We start from the raw sequence: 21,249 nt of genomic DNA on the forward strand, positions 1-21,249 counted from the left end.
GCATCTAGAAAAGCTTATCTTGGAGCATGTGTGTAGTTCACCAACTCATTGATAAATTCGAATACGACCATTGGATACATAATATTAATTGAGATGGACTGCCTCTCTCTATCTACTGCTGACCCCATTCTTTCCCTATATGACTGCAAATTATACATATGCATTTACTGTATACAATGATTTTATTATCTAGTACTATTTACTCATTTGTCTCTTTTTTTAAAATTGTACCTCAAAGTCTCGGCGTTTCTCATAGATGGGTATGATGAGTTTGTAGATATCAGAGATGAGCTCATATCTTTCTGCTTTCCAAAGTCCATCAGCACACTCCTCTAACAACTCCATTAGGACGTCCTAAAACACCCACAACAAACCCAACATCTATGTAAGCAACAGATTTCTGGATATAAACAGAAACAATGCAAAAGCACAAAGTTGTACACACACACACACACACACACACACACACACACACACACACACACACACACACACACTTTAGCTGTTAAAAGTAACGCAAATTCATTTTAACAGCACAAATTTTATTAATGCGCGATAACTAATCTGCCATTTAACCCTCTGGGGTCGACAAACGCTTTGTGACATTTTTTCCTCCTACTGCCGAAACAAACTTAAATTACTCTCCCTTTTTTTGATCGTACAGATAAGAGCAATACATCATTCGAATCTGTAAAGAGTCTACTTTTATTTGTATTCACTCATAATAACAACAAAACTCTGTGCTTTTGTTGAAAACAGACAGGGCGCTCTCTTCACAGACACACACACACACACACACACACACACACACACACACACACACACACACACACACACACACACACATATATATATATATATATAAAACTTAAAATATACTTAAATTGTCTCTCCCAGACCTTTATTAAAAAAAATAATAATAAAAATAAAATCAATAATAAATAAAAACCAAATTGCAAGCACTGTGATATCAGCCCTTGATAAATGATTGAGATAAGTAAGTACAGATACATTAGTGAAGCCACAATCTCTTACTTTTATATAGCCTTGTTATCAGCGTGACTAATGTACACGAGATCAGTAAGAACAAGCTCTTGCTGCTCCTTATATGTGAGCAACGTGAGAACACTTGAATGGTTAATGAGTGATATTGCTGCCATTATCTCTTGGAGAGTTTAGATAGTGTTACAGTATGTGACTGATTCGCACCTCATTGAAGTGCACGTCCTGCATGCCCACATCTTCCATCATTGATGCCTCCTCATCAATGTTGGGCGTGACCACTCGAAATGCAGAGCAGCCCTGTTTAAACATGCCTATGTAGATAGAATAATAAATATAGATGTTAAACAATACAGTAAATTTGTGTTTCTGATTATGTACTACTGTATATCAATACAGTTGCTCACCTTTTCTTAGAAGGTATTCTGCTACCAGTGCTGCGACGTGCACATAACACATGGCGGCCTGAAAACAAAAATACACACAAACAGAACATATTCAGACTGGAACAACTCTGTGTATAATTGGAGACAGGATGTGGGTTAGTTTGAATGTGTGTTCATACCTCAGATAGATCCCCATTCTTGACATGGATGCGAGCCATGCTGTCCAGCCAGGTTTTGCGCAGTTCAGGAGTGCTGGCGTACGACTTGGCCAGACTGTACTGCAGGTCCACCAGCATCTCTGGATCTCGTTCATGCTCCTTCATTTGAGCTGTAGCCATCAGGACTGTACGGATTCGCTTTGTCAGGTCTTTTACATCAGATGGAAATGCCGTGCTCTACGAGAGTCACCAGAACACAAAGTCTACATCTTTCAAACATATACATCATGTCAAAAATGCTTATTGAAGATTTTTATTTTAATGAACTTCAAAATGAGTTACATAATCAGTTCATGCATTTCTTACTCTACACATTTGGTTGTACTCACTTTAATGGTCCGGTCACTGTTTGCACAGTTGTTTATGATGGACAGAGACTGCTGAAACCTCATCCCTCCAATTCCAATCACATCAGCAATCAGTTGACTGACAGCAATCACCACCTGATGGGAAATGGGTAGGAACAAATGTACATTTACTCCACTCAATATTTCTAAATTCAATAGCACGTAATGTCTTTTGCTCTTTAAGATCGTGACCTGCAGATGGGTGCGAACAAAGGACTTCCTGCCCGTGTAGTCAAAGTTGCTCTTCATGAGAAAGTAAAGAAGGTGGGCAGCATCAGAGCGGATGGAGCTGAGTTTGGAGTTGCAGCACTTTAGGATCTCATAACAGAAAGATGCACACATATCCGCACGACCCTCGAAAAACGTACAAGGGAACTGCAAAGAGAAGCATAAATATAAAACCTTCTCTGGATATGAATTATAAACAAGTGTATTTTACAGGGCAGGACTATGTAGACATGTTTTTGCAGGCTTCATACTGCAATATTTCCTCTACTACTGAGCCACTGACATCATTCACCATTCAAACTAAGGTCAAACTTACTTTGTAGATAAATGTGCGCAGGAAAGTGAAGACTTGTTTGAGGGCTGTTTCTGACTGGTTGATCTGTAGAAAACACAGATTGACTGCAAACACCTTTTTCATCAGGGGGTTGTGCCCATGATCTAAGCTCAGTTGGGTCTGAGGGAGAGAAAAGAGAATCCATGTAAACATTTTCCACATCATTTTCCTTTTTCACCAGGTTTTCCCCATTATTCTCATATTCTTAACATTTTTATATAAAAAAAGAAAGAAAAAACATGCATTATCATTTTTTTTTTATTTCTTGTCTTTTCGTGATCTTAACATGAAATTAGTTATCACAGTCTCGTTATCACAACTTAACTTTCCTGTGATCTTGACACAACAAACATTGTTTTCCTATGTATTCAGCATAAGAGCTGTTCTAGAGGCCCGTGCCAGTGCGTCTAACATGGACGTCTACGTATTATCTTTGTCTACGTGTTATCCATGATACTGCATCTAGAATTGCAGCATTATTGATAATAACCATCGGCTGGTAGACGAGAACAATGCTTTAAATGCCGAACACACCGAAAAATTAAGTACTGATCACGAGGAAACAATGTTTGTTATGTCAATATCAAAAGAAAGTTTAGTTGTGATAATGAGAAAACAAGAAAGAAAAAAACATAATACATGGCCTTTTAAGACTTCTGTATAAAGCGATTATAGATGCTAACAAAGTTACTAATAATGCTATACCTTAAATCCCATGATAAAGATGCTTAGTACATCCAGAACTGTCAGACACACTTCAGTAGCAATATTGGCCTCCAGCAGCGACTGGTTCAGCACATCTGCATCCGAATGACTGTAGGCTACACAACACACATAAAACTGTAGATAGTTCCAAATATTGGCATTCTGCATCATCGTTTGTGCCAAATTGACTCGAAAATTAATGTACACTTTTTTTTTAGAATCATTAAAAAAAAGAAAAGAAATATGTACAGGACATATACAGTGAGGAAAATAAGTATTTGAACACCCTGCTATTTTGCAAGTTCTCCCACTTACAAATCATGGAGGGGTCTGAAATTGTCATCGTAGGTGCATGTCCACTGTGAGAGACATAATCTAAAAAAAAAATCCAGAAATCACAATGTATGATTTTTAAACTATTTATTTGTATGATACAGCTGCAAATAAGTATTTGAACACCTGTCTATCAGCTAGAATTCTGACCCTCAAAGACCTTAAAAATGTCCACCTCCACTACATTTATTATCCTAAATTAGATGGACCTGTTTGAGGTCGTTAGCTGCATAAAGACACCTGTCCACCCCATACAATCAGTAAGAATCCAACTACTAACATGGCCAAGACCAAAGAGCTGTCCAAAGACACTAGAGACAAAATTGTACACCTCCACAAGGCTGGAAAGGGCTACGGGGAAATTGCCAAGCAGCTTGGTGAAAAAATGTCCACTGTTGGAGCAATCATTAGAAAATGGAAGAAGCTAAACATGACTGTCAATCTCCCTCGGACTGGGGCTCCATGCAAGATCTCACCTCGTGGGGTCTCAATGATCCTAAGGAAGGTGAGAAATCAGCCCAGAACTACACGGGAGGAGCTGGACAATGACCTGAAAAGAGCTGGGACTACCGTTTCCAAGGTTACTGTTGGTAATACACCAAGACGTCATTGTTTGAAATCATGCATGGCACAGAAGGTTCCCCTGCTTAAACCAGCACATGTCCAGGCACGTCTTAAGTTTGCCAATGACCATTTGGATGATCCAGAAGAGTCATGGGAGAAAGTCATGTGGTCAGATTAGACCAAAATAGAACTTTTGGGTCATAATTCCACTAAACGTGTTTGGAGGAAGAAGAATGATGAGTACCATCTCAAGAACACCATCCCTACTGTGAAGCATGGGGGTGGTAGCCATGTATTGCGAGATTTTGGGGAACAACCTCCTTCCCTCAGTTAGAGTATTGAAGATGGGTCGAGGCTGGGTCTTCCAACATGACAATGACCCGAAGCACACAGCCAGGATAACCAAGGAGTGGCTCTGTAAGAAGCATATCAAGGTTCTGGCGTGGCCTAGCCAGTCTCCAGACCTAAACCCAATAGAGAATCTTTGGAGGGAGCTCAAACTCCGTGTTTCTCAGCGACAGGCCAGAAACCTGACTGATCTAGAGAAGATCAGTGTGGAGGAGTGGGCCAAAATCCCTCCTGCAGTGTGTGCAAACCTGGTGAAAAACTACAGGAAACGTTTGACCTCTGTAATTGCAAAAAAAGGCTACTGTACCAAATATTAACATTGACTTTCTCAGGTGTTCAAATACTTATTTGCAGCTGTATCATACAAATAAATAGTTTAAAAATCATACATTGTGATTTCTGGATTTTTTTTTTAGATTATGTCTCTCACAGTGGACATGCACCTACGATGACAATTTCAGACCCCTCCATGATTTGTAAGTGGGAGAACTTGCAAAATAGCAGGGTGTTCAAATACTTATTTTCCTCACTGTAATTTGTATATTACAATGCAGTTATGGGGGAAATATGTGTTTAAAAGATATGGGAATGGCGAGACAGTACAAAGATGTAATACACTTCAATCATAAATCTTAATCACCACCAAAACATCTAGTACACATTGTACCCAGCATAAATATAGTAATCATTCAGATTCAGGAATGGAAGAATGATGTTTAAGAAGAGAGGTATGATGAAGGGATGGCAAGGTGCAATGTAATATTGTACTATAAGGCATATTGTTTATATCACTTCTATACAACTTCATACATGGTGAATTAGGAATTACTGATGTGTAGATGATGTTATTATGAAATATGTGGATACTGATTTGATATTTGCTGGCATCAAACCTGCTCAGTTCTTACCATGATCTACAAAAATTCCAAGTATACTTGCAATCTTTCTGACACTGAAAACAGAGAGACTGGGTTTATTATACTGACTATAGAAAACTAGTGCTTTCTCACAGAGATGCTTAGAGTTTTAAATGTCCTGGGGCAAGAGGTGCAGGGTAATGCGTTATGATCATGATTGCGCTGATCGTTAGGATTATGATAAAGGTAATGATGATGAGAAGTAGATTCTGACGCATGAGAGGAGGCGTAATGAAGTCACTGTAACTCACTGTGGTTGTAAGTGTACGAGTTATCCAAGCTGCTGAGCTGCTGTAAGCGAGCATGCATCATTCCGGCTTTACTGCGGGACACAGGTAGAGTCTGAGACTTACGCTCATGTGTTACTAACCCTTCCTGGCTCCTAAAGAGGAAACAGCGAAACCGGCACAGCTGCTTTAGTAGTAATACAGACAGACAAAAAAAAAAAAAAAGAACTACGAAGAGATGGATAGTGATTGAAACAACTTTTACATTGAGGATGGCAAGTAATACAATTTATTTCGATTTTGGGGCCAATGTGGATGACCTCTTATATACTTGCACAACAATCCAAAGCTGTGTTAAAGACAACCTGAAATCAATACACGGTTTATGTCCCTGCGCAGGGATATATACTTCATCATACTGCACAATTCATCAGGAAAATCATGCATGTTCAGCCTGAGCATCATGCATGTGCAGCTGGTAAATAGTTTCCCTGCTTCCATGCCCAATTTTAAAATTTTGCCTTCAACCTTTCAAGCAAATGCAGTAATCCAGGTGTGCTGCTAATTTTATAATAACACAGCTGTAGTTACTGGCTGCAAAGTTTGCTTCAGCATGCAGCATGAAGATCACAGCAGACATCACCAACATGCTACTTTATGCACACCATTAAAAATGAGACAGAGAATAAGAAATGCATGATGTAGTTAAGCCCATGTGATGATATCAGTTACCATGCAAAAGATACATGCAAATGCAGAAAAGTTTAGTCAAGCGTGTTTGGTCTTACCCCAGCATTAGCGAGAGACGCATGTGCCAATGTGTGTGTGTGCATGAATTTGTCAGTGGAATATACTTGCAGCAAGTGCAGCGATAAAGAGAAAATAATTGCGAACGGTTAGAGACAACTCTTAACCCAGGTCTAGCAGGGCTCAACCATCCAAAGAGAAGCACATATCAAGCTACTGTATGTAAACATGTATGTGTTCATGTACTACATTAGCTTTAAAGATTAAAATACATTCAACTGTGCTTAGATAGAAATCAGACAAAGATTCAATAAAACATATGAAAAATAATTAATTTAATTAATTTATGGATTTTAATTTTAGTTTAATAGTCAATAATATAGGTTTTTGTTTCCTTTTTCTTGAACAAAAATAAAAAAGAAGTAAAAAACAAAGTAGAAAACAAAGGCATTACCTGGCAATGTATCTCTTCCCCATATATCTGAACTGATGGAGACACAGTCTGCAGAGAGCAAAACAATGCCTCAACATTATCTTCTGTAACATGATGTGACCTAAATGTTATATCTATCTGTCATCCAGTCTTTACACACACAAGACCTTTTAACAGAAGGTCACAATATTTTAATGTTAGTCTCTGACATCATTACATTTTGACAGACAGAAAGTTGGCAGCCATGAGGACTTAATGCTTAATGCATTCTGCTGGTGGAAAATCAAAGTATAAAAAGCAATATGGCTCTAATAAATAGACAAAACATTAGAGAACATTTTATTAATAAGCAGCATCTGACTATTGAATGAAAATTTTGAGTCAAAAAACAGTGCTAAGGGTGTCCTTTTAAATGAGTCCCTGATTGCAGAAAGCACAATTCTGGCAAATATGGTTTGGTGAGACTTCAGTTCTTTGCCAATAGCATTTGTAAATACACTAGATTTTCCCATTAAACAGTGAATAAAAAAAATGAAAAACGCACTTTAAGGATGGACTTACTCCAGCAAAGTGAAAAAGTCCATCAAATCTCCAGATGAAGCTTTATTCCAGTAGGTAAAGAGGGCGTCTGAGAAACAGGAATGTTTCCACATTAAACCTATTAGTTCTCATTTAAAATGTCAGATTCTGGGTTTTATATAAAGTATGCAGGTATCACATTAAACAGAATCAAATTTCAAAAAAGTGCTTGCTACCTTCAGACATGCTCTTGAGCACATGAAGGAAACACATTAACAGGCTCTTGACTTCAGACTGCTCTAGTTTATCACAGCGCAGGAGGGATCCTCCCAGAGCTGCAGCCACATTGCACTGCTAAATATACAAAAATAAAAGAAGTCAGACCAGCACATTATTTCTTCTTTTCTCTAGACATTTGTTTTCAAGAACCACGTGAGATGAAATACTCTCCATGCGAGATTAAAGAAACTGAATCGATTTCAAGACTCAACTTCACACCCTCAAATAGGATTGATTTGTATTCCACGTCCTCAATGTTTTACAAACACACTGGATTTTGAAGCATCAACTTACACTGTACCATTAATAAGTGCATTTCACTGAGGACACCTAATACAAAGCAGAACTGCCAACCCATGAAGGCTGTAATATAGAACAGAAGAAGGGCAGGTATGAGTGCAGCTGTATAGTTTTATAGCTACAGAGCTAATGTGTCTACCAAAGCACACGGCTGGCACAGAAACGCACCAGTCAGACTTGCCAGCAAGAAATAAAAGCGTAAACCACAAAAAGCTCTTAGGAGGTAGGAATGAAGAGCATGATGTCTTCACCTCAACAATATTATCAGCTTTTAATTTAAGTTCTAAATCATGAGTATAAGAATTTATATAAATTGAAAATATACAGTATGAAACGGATAAAATAGAATATACAGTGGAACCCGGTTATCTCGCCCTCGGTTACCTCGACAACCTTATTAAGTCGACGTTTTTGAAGTGGAACCGCCAAATTCTCGCTTTTTCTTAGCATTTTTTATCGGTTATGTCGACTTTTTTCATGTCGCCGAACCCTGATATCTCGAGCACAAGGGGGGAAAAATTTGCTATTTAACGTCGGTTATCTCGGTGCAGCCGCAGAAGAACTCGAGGAAGTGGCGGAAAAATCAAACCTTACAGCTGCTACAGGTGTTGTATTGTATACTGGTGAATCTCTGCTGTTAGTTAGTGCACTTTTGTTGTTAAATGTTATGCGATGAACGGGAGGCGAAAGCCGCGCTTGGCGGCGCGGGACGTGGGATGACAATCCAAAAGCTTGGAATGAACACCGGCAGGATCTGGGGGGGAATCCGCGATGCGCTTTGGGAAGAAAAGAGCAGCCGTTGAGAGAGTGCCGGTGGGAAGACACGTACCGGGAAACGCATGAGCGATAACAACGACCGCCATGAACCACCAATAACGGACAGTGAGAGTGTGGAAGTTTAAATAGGAGCTGGTGATGATGCTAAACGAGCACCAGATGTGCGCGATTAAAGCCGGGAGCTTCAGAGAAAGCGGCCGAGAAAACACCTGACACGCTGAAGGGGGCTGAAGGGGGCGTGGCAGGTGGATTCCTGACAGATAAACATGTACTGTATGTATTTTTATAGCATGCCTTCATCAAACAAATCGCGGCAACGCTGTTGTGTACAAAAAACCCTTCAAAAACACGTGCATGCACATTCTCATTTATTAACACACATCATGTACATAAAGAAATTTCAAGCACGTTAATATACTGCCGCCATTTTGATTTTCGTTTATCTCGATCATCGGTTATCTCGATGCTTTTTGGCGACCCCCTAGGACATCGACATAACCGGGTTCCACTGTATTTAAATAATTACAATTTTTTTTTTTGTAATTTTACAACGTAATCTCTATTCACAATCTCAGTAAATGTTTCAAGAAAATGTTATAGATTTAGAATAGTGGGGTTCATTTAAAAATAATGCATTTCTTACACTCATTTCTTACATTTGGGTCAACAATTCATCCCACTTGCCAATATGAATGATCTTATTCCTCCTATAAAGCTTGCTAACAGAAGAAAATACAAAAGTAAACAAAAAATAAAATTCATCTTCTTATCCTAGCTATGCAGACAGCTGTCTGTGAATCCCCATGCACATAAAGCTCACACACAGGGAACACACACACACTTGCTTAGAGCAGCTCTACAATGGGAAAGGGTGAAAGCTCAGAGCAAGGTGATGTAATACTTGTGCAGTTTTTTTGTTGTGGATGGTGAGATGGCTGAATGAGGGAGCAGACAGCAGTGAGAAGTCCATGGTCTGGCGTTTAGCTCTTGTGGAAAGGACCTTCTCCTCACTCTCTGGGAGAGAGCGTAGCATGCTGGTGGAGTGACGGCGCACAAAATGCTCCCTCTGACGCAAGCGAGGGTAAGAGGTAACCGCACAAACCCGGGTTAGCAAACACATACAACCACACACCTTTCCTTCATGCAGTCCCAATGACTCACACTCAGCATGCTGGATTGCTCCAATATGCATTCAGGCAAAGTTTGTATGAAATATGACTGAGTAAGGCATCAAATTCAAATTCCCACTTTCAATGAAATAAAACAAGAATGTGACTGCCAAGGTGACAGAATAAAGCTAACAGTACAATTAATCCAAGAAAAACATTCAGTTAAGAAAAGTCAGATATGCTAATTAGCACAATTATTGCACTACTTTATGAATAAGTGCATATTTTCAGTACTTTTGTAAGAACTTTATATTTATAATTGATCATTAAGGACAGTACCTTGTCAAGGGGGAGGGATTTGTCATTGCTGCGTTCTGGAATGCTGTTTCCTGAGTCAGTACTGATGAGGGAGCAGCGCGAGTCAGCGTGTCGCACAGAGATGTTCGGAGTGGAGGAGGCATGTGGAGTGACTACATCACAAAAAAATATCATTTGCTGATAAATGACGTGTTATTCTATCTAGTTATTTATGGATATTATCAATATATTTTATTTATTGTTTCACACTTTTTCTGTAGCAAAGCTGAATAGACCTGACTTGCATAGCGTATAATTATTTTAAACCTTTTATTTTTCTTTTAATAAATAGTTATGTATATTTTCTATCTCGTTTAAAACATTTTTTTTTTTAATTTTCGGTCAACATTTTTTAAACAATTTAAACTCCATTTGTACCATCCAAAAATGTAATACAGTTTCACAGTGATTATACAGCAGCTATCTTCTCTTACTTGTTCCAGATATAACCCCGAACACATCCTTATGCAGGCTGCTCTCAATATGACTTCCTGTTTTATGGGGTGTCATCAAAGAGCTTGTAGGGACCGGTTCATCCCGTACAGTCTGCAACACACAATGGACCATCATGCCTGAGTAACTAGTTTATAAAGAGGTAATAATTAACTGTATTTACAGACTACAGTCAGTAGGTGTCAGTCTTACGCTGCTGGAAAGACTGTTGGTCAAGGGTGTGGTGTCTTTAATGTTAAGTCTGTTGACGTTCTCTTGGAGAAGGCCAAAGAGAGGCAGGTAGAGAGTAGCCAATCTCGCCTGCTGACTCTGAAACAGAGTTTTACATACTCATTGCACATTTGTAAAGAAAAAGAGACGCAGAATATAAGAATACAAACACACACACAAATATATATTCTAATACATATACAGTGGAACTCCGGTGTATGAGATTAATTAGTTCCTGAAACCCGCTCGTGTTCCCATATTCTCATACTCGCATGTTAATGTTCCCATAAGAATGAATGTAAAAGCAATTAATTCGTTCCCAGACCTCAGGCGATCGCTTACGTCAGCCCTTTAAAATGTTTTATGCCCAATTTACCACACAAATATACAAACATAAAAAGTAATAAATGATAAAAATAAAGAAATAAATAACATTTTGTTGTAAATGGAACCAAATGCGTCAAAATAAATGCTCGTCTTCTTGAGGTACACCGAGGCACTCGTACCCCAGGGTTCCACTGTATACACGTGTGCATGCCCTTCACAATTTTTGCCACCCCTGGTTAAGATGTGTTCTTAGGTTTCTAATAAATATATTTTTTAAACAATATAGAACCACAACACAAAAAAAAAGAAGAGAAAAATCAAACCTTTCAGTAGTACAATTATTCAGTAGGAAAAAAGAATCCAACATTAAGAAATGTTTTTTTTTTTTTTGTTACATGAAATTATGTGTACCACAATTATTGGCACCCCCTGAACACTTCATGCTGCCCCCTTTTGCCAACAAGACAGCAGGTAATCTCCTCCTATAACATTTCACAAGATTGAAGAATACAGACAGAGGGATCTTTTACCATTCCTCTTTGCACAATCTTTCTAGATCATCCAGAGTTCTGGGTCCTCTCTTATGCACTGTCCTCTTTAGCTCTCCCCACAGGTTTTCAATTAGGTTGAGTTTTGGGAACTGAGATCGGCATGGGTGGAGCTTGGTTTTGTGTCTGCTGAAACATTTTTGTGTAGATTTCGGCACACGTTTTGGGTCATTATCCTGCTGAAAGACACAATGACGACCCATCTTCATCTTACTGACAGAGGCCATCAGGTTTTAATTTCAAATGTCCTGGTATTTCAAAGAGTTCATGATGTCATGCACCCTAACAAGGTTCCCATCACAGACCCTCCACCATACTTCACAGTGGGCATGAGGTGCTTTGCCCATTCTCATCTTTTATTTTACGCCAGAGTGTTTGTTGCCAAGAAGCTCTATCTTAGTCTCATCTGACCAAAGCACACGGTCCAGTTTATGTCCCAGGACCACTTAGCAAACTCCAGATGTTTAAGTTTGTAATTGTAGTGAGAAAACGTTTTTTTTTATTGCATAGCTGGCTCCCAAACAGCTTGTTGGCCTGTAGATAGATCTGATGGTTGTTATAGAGACTTTGTGCCACTCTTTGATGCAGTTCTCTAACAGTGAGCTTTGGAGATTTTTCTCTAAACATCCTCCTCACTGTGTGTGGTGGCAAGATAAACTTGTTTGTCACTGTTCCATTTGTTTTTAACTTCTTAGTGAATTCTCTAACTGTAGACATGGGCAAGTTTAAGCGAGTGGCTATTTTCTTGTAGCCATTGCCTGATTAAAGAAGGTTAACAGACATCTGCCTTATTTGAATGCTGTGTTCTCTTGTCTTTCCCATGTTGAAGAATGGATAACAGAAATAGGCTTATGTATCGTGTCATTTTTATAGCACAGGGAAACAGGAAGTAATGAAATATTATTTAAAAGTGTCTAGATACTTTGATCAACTTTAAAAACTACAGTAAAAAAAAATGCTTCAATTACATTCATTTTATAGGAATTGTTAGGGTTGCCAGAAATTGTGGAACAGGTGATTTTATACAAAACTTATTTTTTAGTCTTTCTTTTTTCTTTTTAAATTCACTTCAGTTAAAGGATAGATTTTCCTACACTTTTCAGTGTGAGATTATGCTTCTGCAATAAAAAAATTATTTATTAGAAGCCCAACACACATCTTAACCAGGGGTGCCAATAATTGTAGAGGGCGCTGTGTAATATATATATATATATATATATATATATATATATATATATATATATATATATATATATATATATATATATATATATATATATATATATATATGTATGTATATATATATATAAATAAAATGAGCCTCACCTTGGAGGTGTAACGATCATCAAAGGTGTGTTTGATCATCATGTTCTTCAGCACCTGGATGGCTATCTGACGGATATCACGAAACTCCTGTAAAGCTGAACCCACCTCCCTTAGCAAAAGACCAACCAGGAAGTGATTCTTACAGAAGTCATCAGTTAGAGAGTAATCCAACTGAAGGTCTGAGAGAAAGAAAGAGAAAGACAGAGACAGAGAGAGTAAGACGTGGAGAAGGGTACAGCGGGTCCTCCCTCTAGTTGGGTTAGAGCAAACATGTACATTATGAAAACTGTACATGATACAATAACATGAGAATTGAGAATAAGACAGCAAAGGTGTACATTATGTACATTGTCAACTCTGAAATTATTGGAACATTGCTGGTTAATTAGATTCCAGTTTCAATATAATCTACCTTTTCTATTTATTTTAAGAAAGTCAAGATTCGATCAAAAACTACGCATTGTGAGGATCAGTTGTAGCCCCTTTTGGAATAAATTACATTTGGAATAAATTCACTTCACCTTGAAGGTTTTTTCTTATGTTTAGTGTGAGATTGATTACAAAAACTACAAAATAATTTTTCATTACCCTTTTAAATAAACTCACCAAGAATGTCAATAAATCTGACTGAGGGTATTACATAAAAATCTAACCTTGTGGTTTGCCAAATGTTTTCACCTTTTATCTCTTATAATCACTCTTTTGGACCATGATTGCTGATTAATAATTTTTTTTTTTTTCAGGTAATCAATGATACATTCAGTATTTTGTCTCCATGCTTCAACCCTTATTTTGCAACGGCAATTAGGAACACTAACAGACCGAGACACTACTTACATCACTTGTCAATCACACTGATGCTAAATGTAGTACAGTGAAACTGAATGAAAGGTATATCATTTGTTTTAAAAATGACAGAAGAAATCTTTACTGATTTAAGTATAAAAGGATTGATTAATATGATTTAATGATCACGAAGGTAGGCACTATGCCTTACCTACCTAGAGCAGTGTTAAACTCCATACTGTAGTAGGGAGCTGCTGATGAGGCAAACAAACAGAACACGAGAGCAGAACACACTCATTCAGACTAAACAAGTGTTTTGGAGAGTATGCAGATATAAAACGCATATCAAGTGTTCTTAGAACTATATATAAATATAAACAAGACATCTGAATTGTTTTTTTTTTTTTTTATGTCATGTCCAGTCATAGTTCTGGACTATAAACAAGACTGAGTTAGTTGAAAAATTATATCTTGGATAGGCCTCACCTTGAAACCTCATTATCCGTCCTTTCCCGAATGGCATGGGCAGATTAAGAGGGACGTAGTGCTCATGGTTGCACACCACCTTCAGGAACTCAAACTTAAACTCGTACAGTGTCTTTGGAAGGAAGCAATGGCCACCCGTAAGCATGATCACAGAATTAGCAAGTGTGAAGTTTAAAAATGACTCTGGATGTGTCTGAGATCATAAGAAAATATTAGAAATAATAATGCAGAAACCAGGTACCCTAGCATCTCCAGGCATAAAGCAGTTGATATAGTTGTTGATCTGCTTGAAGACAAAGCCACGATCCATGAAAGTGAAACAACGCTGAGGAAAAAATAACACAAGTTGATCAGATCACTCAATGCTGTCAGTCCACTTGCACCCGCATAGACAATAGTCAAAAAATAAACAAACAAACAAACAAATAAATAAATACAGCTCATTTTCTAGAGTCTAGGTGAAGTGTGTGGCAACTGTGGTCTGCATGTCAACACTGACCTTGATGAAGAGCGCCAAGCTATGGTTGGCATTGCGTGTTGCATCTAGGTTGTCTTTGTATTTCTGTGTAATGTGAGGCATCAGCATATTCACCAAGGTCTCTACCGTGTGGTGGAAGGAGGCTGAGAAACGCTGGTTCCTGGACAGCTGGAATGCAGAAAGCAACGGTCAAAACTAAAAACATTAGCCTTCTTCTTTCGGCTTCTTCAATTAGGGGTCGCCACAGCAGATCAAAATACATTTTTAAATCTGACTTCTGTTCCTCACAGTGTTTCAAGCATCATTTACACAACACAGCAAATGTCATCTCTTCTCAGCGAGAATATTCACAAATGATGGTGCAGACTTACCCTAACTTTACCGCTTTCGACCAAGTACTGTGCCATGGACTTCACTAAGCCTTCAAAAAAGTACCAGGAGTACTAAAGAGAGCAAAATCAAAGCAGGTAAGAAAAACACACAAGCCCAGACTTTGCTTCAAATCATTGTGGTACAGTGGAAAAATTAATCACAGCAAAAAAAACAAAGACAGCCGCCCCTTATGCACATTTCTGGTGGTCTGGGAAAACCCGTCACATGTCACTGTGGCTGAAGACAGCATTTTCTTTTTTAAATTGTGCATAAGTTATCTGCTTGCTAGGATCATGTTGTAAGGCACTTTAACATATGCAGCAGATCTGCCTACCTAAATAGGCATTATACTTTGCAACCATGTTAAAGCCAAGTAATAAATTTGGACCAATTAATTTGTCAAACACTTCCTAAAATATACACAAATTTCATCAGTTCAAGGTGTTTTTTTTTTTGGTTTTTTTTTTCCCCACGCCAACACAAACATATGCGGAATTTTATACAATAACCTATGTATATATAAAACCACTCCTTTTTTTTTTATTCCAACATTGTGATCTACCCATGTACAACATAAAAATCACCTTGAGCAATTTGTTGCTTGTGAGGAAATCTGTTGAGGGCTTTAGAATGGTGGTCATGGCTTTGGCCAGCTCCTCATGCACTGTTTTGCCAGTGGCTGTGTTAGCATCTGTCCTAAAAACATACTATGCACAGACAAACACATAAAACACCCATAAAACAAGTATGAGGTTTCATTGGCAAAAAGAACAGGTGAGTCGAAAGTCAACTGCAAAAAATCAACTTGGGAAAATAGTCACATAATGAAAATAGTAAATGCAGTACAGTCAGGGAGGCAGATACCATAGATTTATTGATGTTGCTCACCTTGACATATGAACGAAGATAATGTTCCAAGCCTTCCTCATGGCACTGAGCCACGATATGGATCATAACTCTGAGTGAAAATAAACAGACTCAGTTTTTTATATGAGGCATACATCAAATTGATTACTCATACAGCTTAAAACCACAAAATAATAGCCCATGAGACTTCAGGAACATTATTACAATTAACGGCACTGGCTTGAGGAAACAGCTTGGAAAGTTTACTTGGCTAATTTCTACATTTTGTTTAATTATCGGGCAAACATATTGAACACACACACAATTATTTCACACAAGCTCTAATATATATATATATATATATATATATATATATATATATATAGTTATATATATATAGTTATATCTTGTGTAAATATGTTCTAAGAACACTAGGACATTGAGCACATTTAACTATGACAGATTTTTGAGGTTTACCATTGTGTCCTCACAATAATAGTTTAGGGCAGATGAATACAACCTGAAGTATGTAGGCACATTTCACACATAATAACTAGTAATAAATGCAAAACTAACATAAAATAAATTAAATGTTCAGTTATTTTACTAATTAAAAAAGTTCTTCCTAAATATCAGACCTTTTCAGGAAAGCAGGTGAGAACTGACCTGGTGACATTCACAGCAACATCCTCGGGTGCTGTGCTGATGAGGACGCAGAACAGCTGGTTCAGAATTGTGGGGAGGAAGTTTATCATCACGTGAGCTTCCACTGCATGCAGGCTCTGAAGACGATACATGCACAATCCTTCAATCTGGCTGATCATTTACTCTTAAGTGGCTGATTAAATAAACTTAAACCACATGCTCTCAATTGTTCCCATGTTGATCAGCAGTTGGACCATGCTTTATTATTTATAACATTATTTACCACATATGGGTACCGGTGTATTTTGCTGGAAAACCACCGCTAATGGATTAAGGGTGGAGGACCAAAAGTACTGATTGTGGGCTATTATGCTGTTATCAGAGAGGAATGGTGTGTTTACACATACAATCCAGAGACATGGGGTCTGTGTGAAGCTCCCTACGTAGTTCTTTAATGTATTGTAAGTACATTACACAAGTGGTATTAGAGTGCAAAAACAAGGCTGACTTGCCAAACATGTTAAGGAAACATATGGACAAGCACATTAAAACGTATATACTTAGAGAGCATGAGCGAGTGACAGAAAGAGAAAAAGACAGAGGAAAATGCTTCATAGTTAAGTTTTACAGAGTCTGTTACAATACCTTAAGGTATTTGACCAGCTCGCCTCCTGTGGACTGGGCTGCAGACACAGTACTCTCACAGTGGTGGAAGAAATTGTGCAAATGCTGATCCTGAAATATTTGAAAATAAATCTTGACCACAAAATGAAAAAGAAATGGAAGGAAACTGGAAAAAAAATGCCTGAAAATGAAGTGGAAAAGTGTTAGAGCTGTGCTGAGACCTGTGTGTAAACGGTGGACACGAGGTGGGTGGAGACCTTAAACACTGGCTTTCCTCCATCGACCCATCTCACTTCAGGGCCTGTGTGCTGCTACACATACAGAGCAAAGAGAAAGATGGGAATAAATAAATATTGCTAAATATCCACTCGATCTGTTATGATGCTGAATGTTAGACTCTGCAGGAAGTGCTTACCTTGCTGTTTCCCTCCTGACAGCTGAGGTAGCCAGCAGGCAGATTTGCAGCTACAGAAATATTCTGTTCATTCATGATCACTCTGCCATCCCTCAGTAGAGGCAGCCATGCATAGCCCACTACACACATGCACACAAATATGCACACACATGAGAGTTATGACAAGGTGAATACAGATTAACTTAAATAAAATAATGCAAATATGTCAATCTACAAATAAATGCATAAAACAGATTAATATTATCAAAAGCCAAGTCTTTACAATTCATTCTTCTCGACAGTTTTGTGCATCTCAGAAATAATCTAGATTTTTCCATGGTACTGCTAGTAAAAATATGCGAGTGATAAGTAAATGGCAGAATAAAAAATAGGGAAACAAATGAAAACCACAGAGCCGGTAAAATACAAACTTTCTCTGAACCCCAAAAACACATTCACTCATTGTTTTTCATTCTGTAGTGCGGACACCTGTTAGGCACAAAGAGAGGAATGTACTAAGACAGACTTTAGTGACTGTTAACCCTGAGTGTGTCCGTTGCCTTACCCTGTATCTCCACCTGTTCCCGCTTCTTAGTGCTAGCTTTGCTGTTGGTGTCACAGCTGATGTGGTAGAACGTGAACAGAAGGTGGTGCTTCTCATTCAGCTGAGTCGGCAGCTCAATCTTAACCTGACAGAGAAAACAATATGCATATCTTGTATAATATGCATGCAAACAATGTGCAGAAAATCCCAAAGCTAATGCTAATGTTGCTAGGATAAAATAACATTGAAGGGTTCGAGTGTTTTACCTCATCATAAAACTCAGGGTTTTGCTGGTGATGCAACACTAATGCAACAGCATTCTTTGTGAAAAGTGATCCACCTGGACGACCATATATACACTGCAAGGTACGAAAATAGATCAAAGAGATAGGATTATGTGTTTAGGTCCGTGGGTTTATAGGAAATTACGACATTTGTAAAAGACAATATCTTACCTTTAGAGGAAGCGCATCTTCTTCATCAGAGTCCCTAAACTCCACATACACAGCAATGTTTCTAGCCTGCAGACACACAATGCACAGTGCTAAGCTGTCATCCTCTAATAGGGCTTCACAATAATAATAATAATAATAAAAAAAAAAAAAAAAAAAAGAGAGCACTTTAGTGCTGGTACCTTAGCAAAGGTCTTCTGGCTGTCATATTTAAGGTGGCGTGGGTACACGTAGAGGTGATTGTTATAGATGGCGAAGGGTTGTGAGTGTTTTGCTATACATGGGACAAACTCTTCGACCTCGAACAACACCCCGTTCCAATTACTGCTCTCAAACAGACGCACTGGGATATATGAGGACGATATGGAGTCTTCTCAAATAAACACAAAAATACACAGAGCACAGCGTTTTAAAACCCGCGGAAATAACTGTAAGAATAAATTGAATTAGTAGAAGTAGTGCCAAGTTTGACTCACTTGGGAGATCTGGGGCAACGCTGTCAATAGTGACATCCAGATTCCCCAGGATCACTGGCAGCTTAGCCATTTTCTCTGGCCTGAGCGAAAACAAGAGTACAAAGGACAGATTGTGGACAGGAAAGCAGCTCTTTTAATCCTCACTCTTACTCTAATAATAACGAAAACACTAGGGCTTTTCTATTAACGTGCTGTTAAAGCAGATCGCATTTCTGTTTGACTGTTTTAATAAAAAAATATATAAATAAATAAATATAAAAGAGGCTAAATTAAACCGGCAATGCAGTGCACATATGTTCGCGACGTCCTTTCTTTACTCAGATATAAAAAAAAAGAATAAGCTCTACAGAAAAGTCCTGAAATACTGATCCGCCAAGCCTCGAATCAAGCATTAAAAAATTCGCCGTTATGCACATATCCGGCAATTAAGACCGTCCGTGTGGAAAGTGGCTCCATTTGGTATCCTCATGATTTACGTAATTTAAAAACACCACAATAACTTAATAAATAAATTTACAAGAATATTTTGTCTTCATGCTCTAGGTTAAATTTGGTTTCACTAATACTAAACATACATTTGCAAAAAACATCCACATTTGTATCCATATATATATATATTAAAAAATTAAGTTACATTCAGAACAGATACAAATGTTAAACTCATGACAATAAGGTGATTAATTGCGATTAAATATTTTTATCGAGTGACAGGAAATACAGAATAGTAGGCGCAGTGACTTTTTCATGACTTAAAACAAACAAAAAAAATCCTTATTTATTTATTTATTTATTTTTTATCTTTAGCGAAACTGTATGTAAAACACTACAATTAATCACTTCCTAAGCCCAGAGGGATTAGTTTGTACATGCTAACACTGTCAGTGAGGGAATACAAGTGTTCAGATGTAATCACAGCCAATAAACCAAAAGATGCACTAACTTCCTGAAATCTGCCAGAAGTTTGAACATGTCCTCATTAGATAACTTGTTACTGTCCTGCCTGTAGATTGCTGAGAAACGTGCAGATTTGTCCAGTGCTCCACTTGTATCCTTAAACAGAGGCCTGTGACAAGGAGAGAGGGACAGAGAAAAGAAAAACATGAACAGAGGTTTCATTTGGATTCTCCAAGACACAGTGTCTCCTTTCCTTATCTGAAGGAATATCTCACATTTGATGATTCCTTTCGTTTTGCAAGAGTAGCTTTTATTGTACAGTTCCCTCAGCCCAAGAATTACACTTAAATGTAGCGCACACAAACAGACAATTATTTCATGCATCCTAGATTTTTCTTACCTGGCTGCCCATGCAAATGGCATCCTGTACTGGCCGAGCCTGCTACATGCCACTTTAGCGTTCTTCAACACCTTTTGTGCTGTCTGAAAAAGGAGGGAAAAAAACAAACAGAAAATAATCAATGAACACATTTCCATACAACTGTTTTCTTCTTTTATATCCTCTATTTCTGCGAAACACACAAAGATTTCTCCACTGTACACAAGTCTGTAAAAGCACAGTAAGAGACAGCAGAAATGGTATAAACACTACATGAATATATTCATGCGATTTGCATCACTTAATATATGAAGAGATTACGGTGGGTAGGTGTTTATATTTGTGAACTAGATCCACAGACCTTGGTGGAATCAGAACTTTTCATGTATGGCTCAGCACAGTGAGCAATTCCTCCCTGAAGAACTTTCTCAATCCGAGCGACCAGGAAAATATCCGGGTGCGGACACATCACAGAAAACACACCCTAGACACACACACACAAAAAAAACGCATACACAGGATAGCATCAGAATCCGAATCATAATCAGAATACTTTATTGATCCTATAGGAGAATTGTTTGGTTGCACTTGTTCACAGTAAAAGATCGTGGTAAAGATTAAAGCAAAAATATTGAAGAGAAAATATAAATAAATATACAACGACTCTAAGCACACGATAGCCAAGATAACAAAGGAGTGGCTACAGGACGACTCTGTGAATGTCCTTGAGTGGCCCAGCCAGAGCCCAGACTTGAATCAGACCGAATATCTCTGAAGAGATCTGAAAATGGCTAAGCACCAACTTTCCCCATCCAACCTAATGGAGCTTGAGAGGTTCTGCAAAGAACAATAGGAGACACTGCCCCAAAATAGGTGTGC

The 21,249-nt window shown here is 38.1% G+C and overlaps 1 protein-coding gene across 8 annotated transcripts in view; it reads right to left on the minus strand.

Annotated features, from left to right (window-relative positions):
- Nucleotides 1-21,249, minus strand: part of LOC310723554 (dedicator of cytokinesis protein 9) — an 80,548-nt gene that overhangs the window by 5,508 nt on the left and 53,791 nt on the right. For 5 of the 8 annotated variants that reach the window (XM_083536766.1, XM_083536769.1, XM_083536765.1 and 2 more), the window contains exons 13-46: nt 20,732-20,854; nt 20,392-20,474; nt 20,038-20,160; nt 19,098-19,177; nt 18,804-18,991; nt 18,625-18,690; nt 18,436-18,528; nt 18,191-18,314; nt 17,647-17,765; nt 17,453-17,542; nt 17,253-17,342; nt 16,629-16,744; nt 16,005-16,074; nt 15,701-15,823; nt 15,116-15,187; nt 14,766-14,912; nt 14,508-14,591; nt 14,267-14,378; nt 12,995-13,173; nt 10,776-10,892; nt 10,565-10,676; nt 10,113-10,243; nt 7,545-7,662; nt 7,351-7,417; nt 6,811-6,858; nt 5,634-5,764; nt 3,221-3,336; nt 2,498-2,635; nt 2,146-2,328; nt 1,936-2,049; nt 1,568-1,783; nt 1,410-1,467; nt 1,210-1,316; nt 232-354 (exon numbers count right to left, since the gene is read on the minus strand). In XM_083536766.1, coding sequence (XP_083392892.1) covers nt 232-354; nt 1,210-1,316; nt 1,410-1,467; nt 1,568-1,783; nt 1,936-2,049; nt 2,146-2,328; nt 2,498-2,635; nt 3,221-3,336; nt 5,634-5,764; nt 6,811-6,858; nt 7,351-7,417; nt 7,545-7,662; nt 10,113-10,243; nt 10,565-10,676; nt 10,776-10,892; nt 12,995-13,173; nt 14,267-14,378; nt 14,508-14,591; nt 14,766-14,912; nt 15,116-15,187; nt 15,701-15,823; nt 16,005-16,074; nt 16,629-16,744; nt 17,253-17,342; nt 17,453-17,542; nt 17,647-17,765; nt 18,191-18,314; nt 18,436-18,528; nt 18,625-18,690; nt 18,804-18,991; nt 19,098-19,177; nt 20,038-20,160; nt 20,392-20,474; nt 20,732-20,854 — 3,861 coding nt within the window. The remainder of the gene's footprint in view (nt 1-231; nt 355-1,209; nt 1,317-1,409; nt 1,468-1,567; nt 1,784-1,935; nt 2,050-2,145; nt 2,329-2,497; nt 2,636-3,220; nt 3,337-5,633; nt 5,765-6,810; nt 6,859-7,350; nt 7,418-7,544; nt 7,663-10,112; nt 10,244-10,564; nt 10,677-10,775; nt 10,893-12,994; nt 13,174-14,266; nt 14,379-14,507; nt 14,592-14,765; nt 14,913-15,115; nt 15,188-15,700; nt 15,824-16,004; nt 16,075-16,628; nt 16,745-17,252; nt 17,343-17,452; nt 17,543-17,646; nt 17,766-18,190; nt 18,315-18,435; nt 18,529-18,624; nt 18,691-18,803; nt 18,992-19,097; nt 19,178-20,037; nt 20,161-20,391; nt 20,475-20,731; nt 20,855-21,249) is intronic. The other 3 variants (XM_083536767.1, XM_083536764.1, XM_083536770.1) reach the window with 1 other exon arrangement.

Source organism: Silurus aristotelis, assembly GCF_946808225.1.
Source record: "Silurus aristotelis genome assembly, chromosome: 3".
NCBI lineage: Eukaryota > Metazoa > Chordata > Actinopteri > Siluriformes > Siluridae > Silurus > Silurus aristotelis.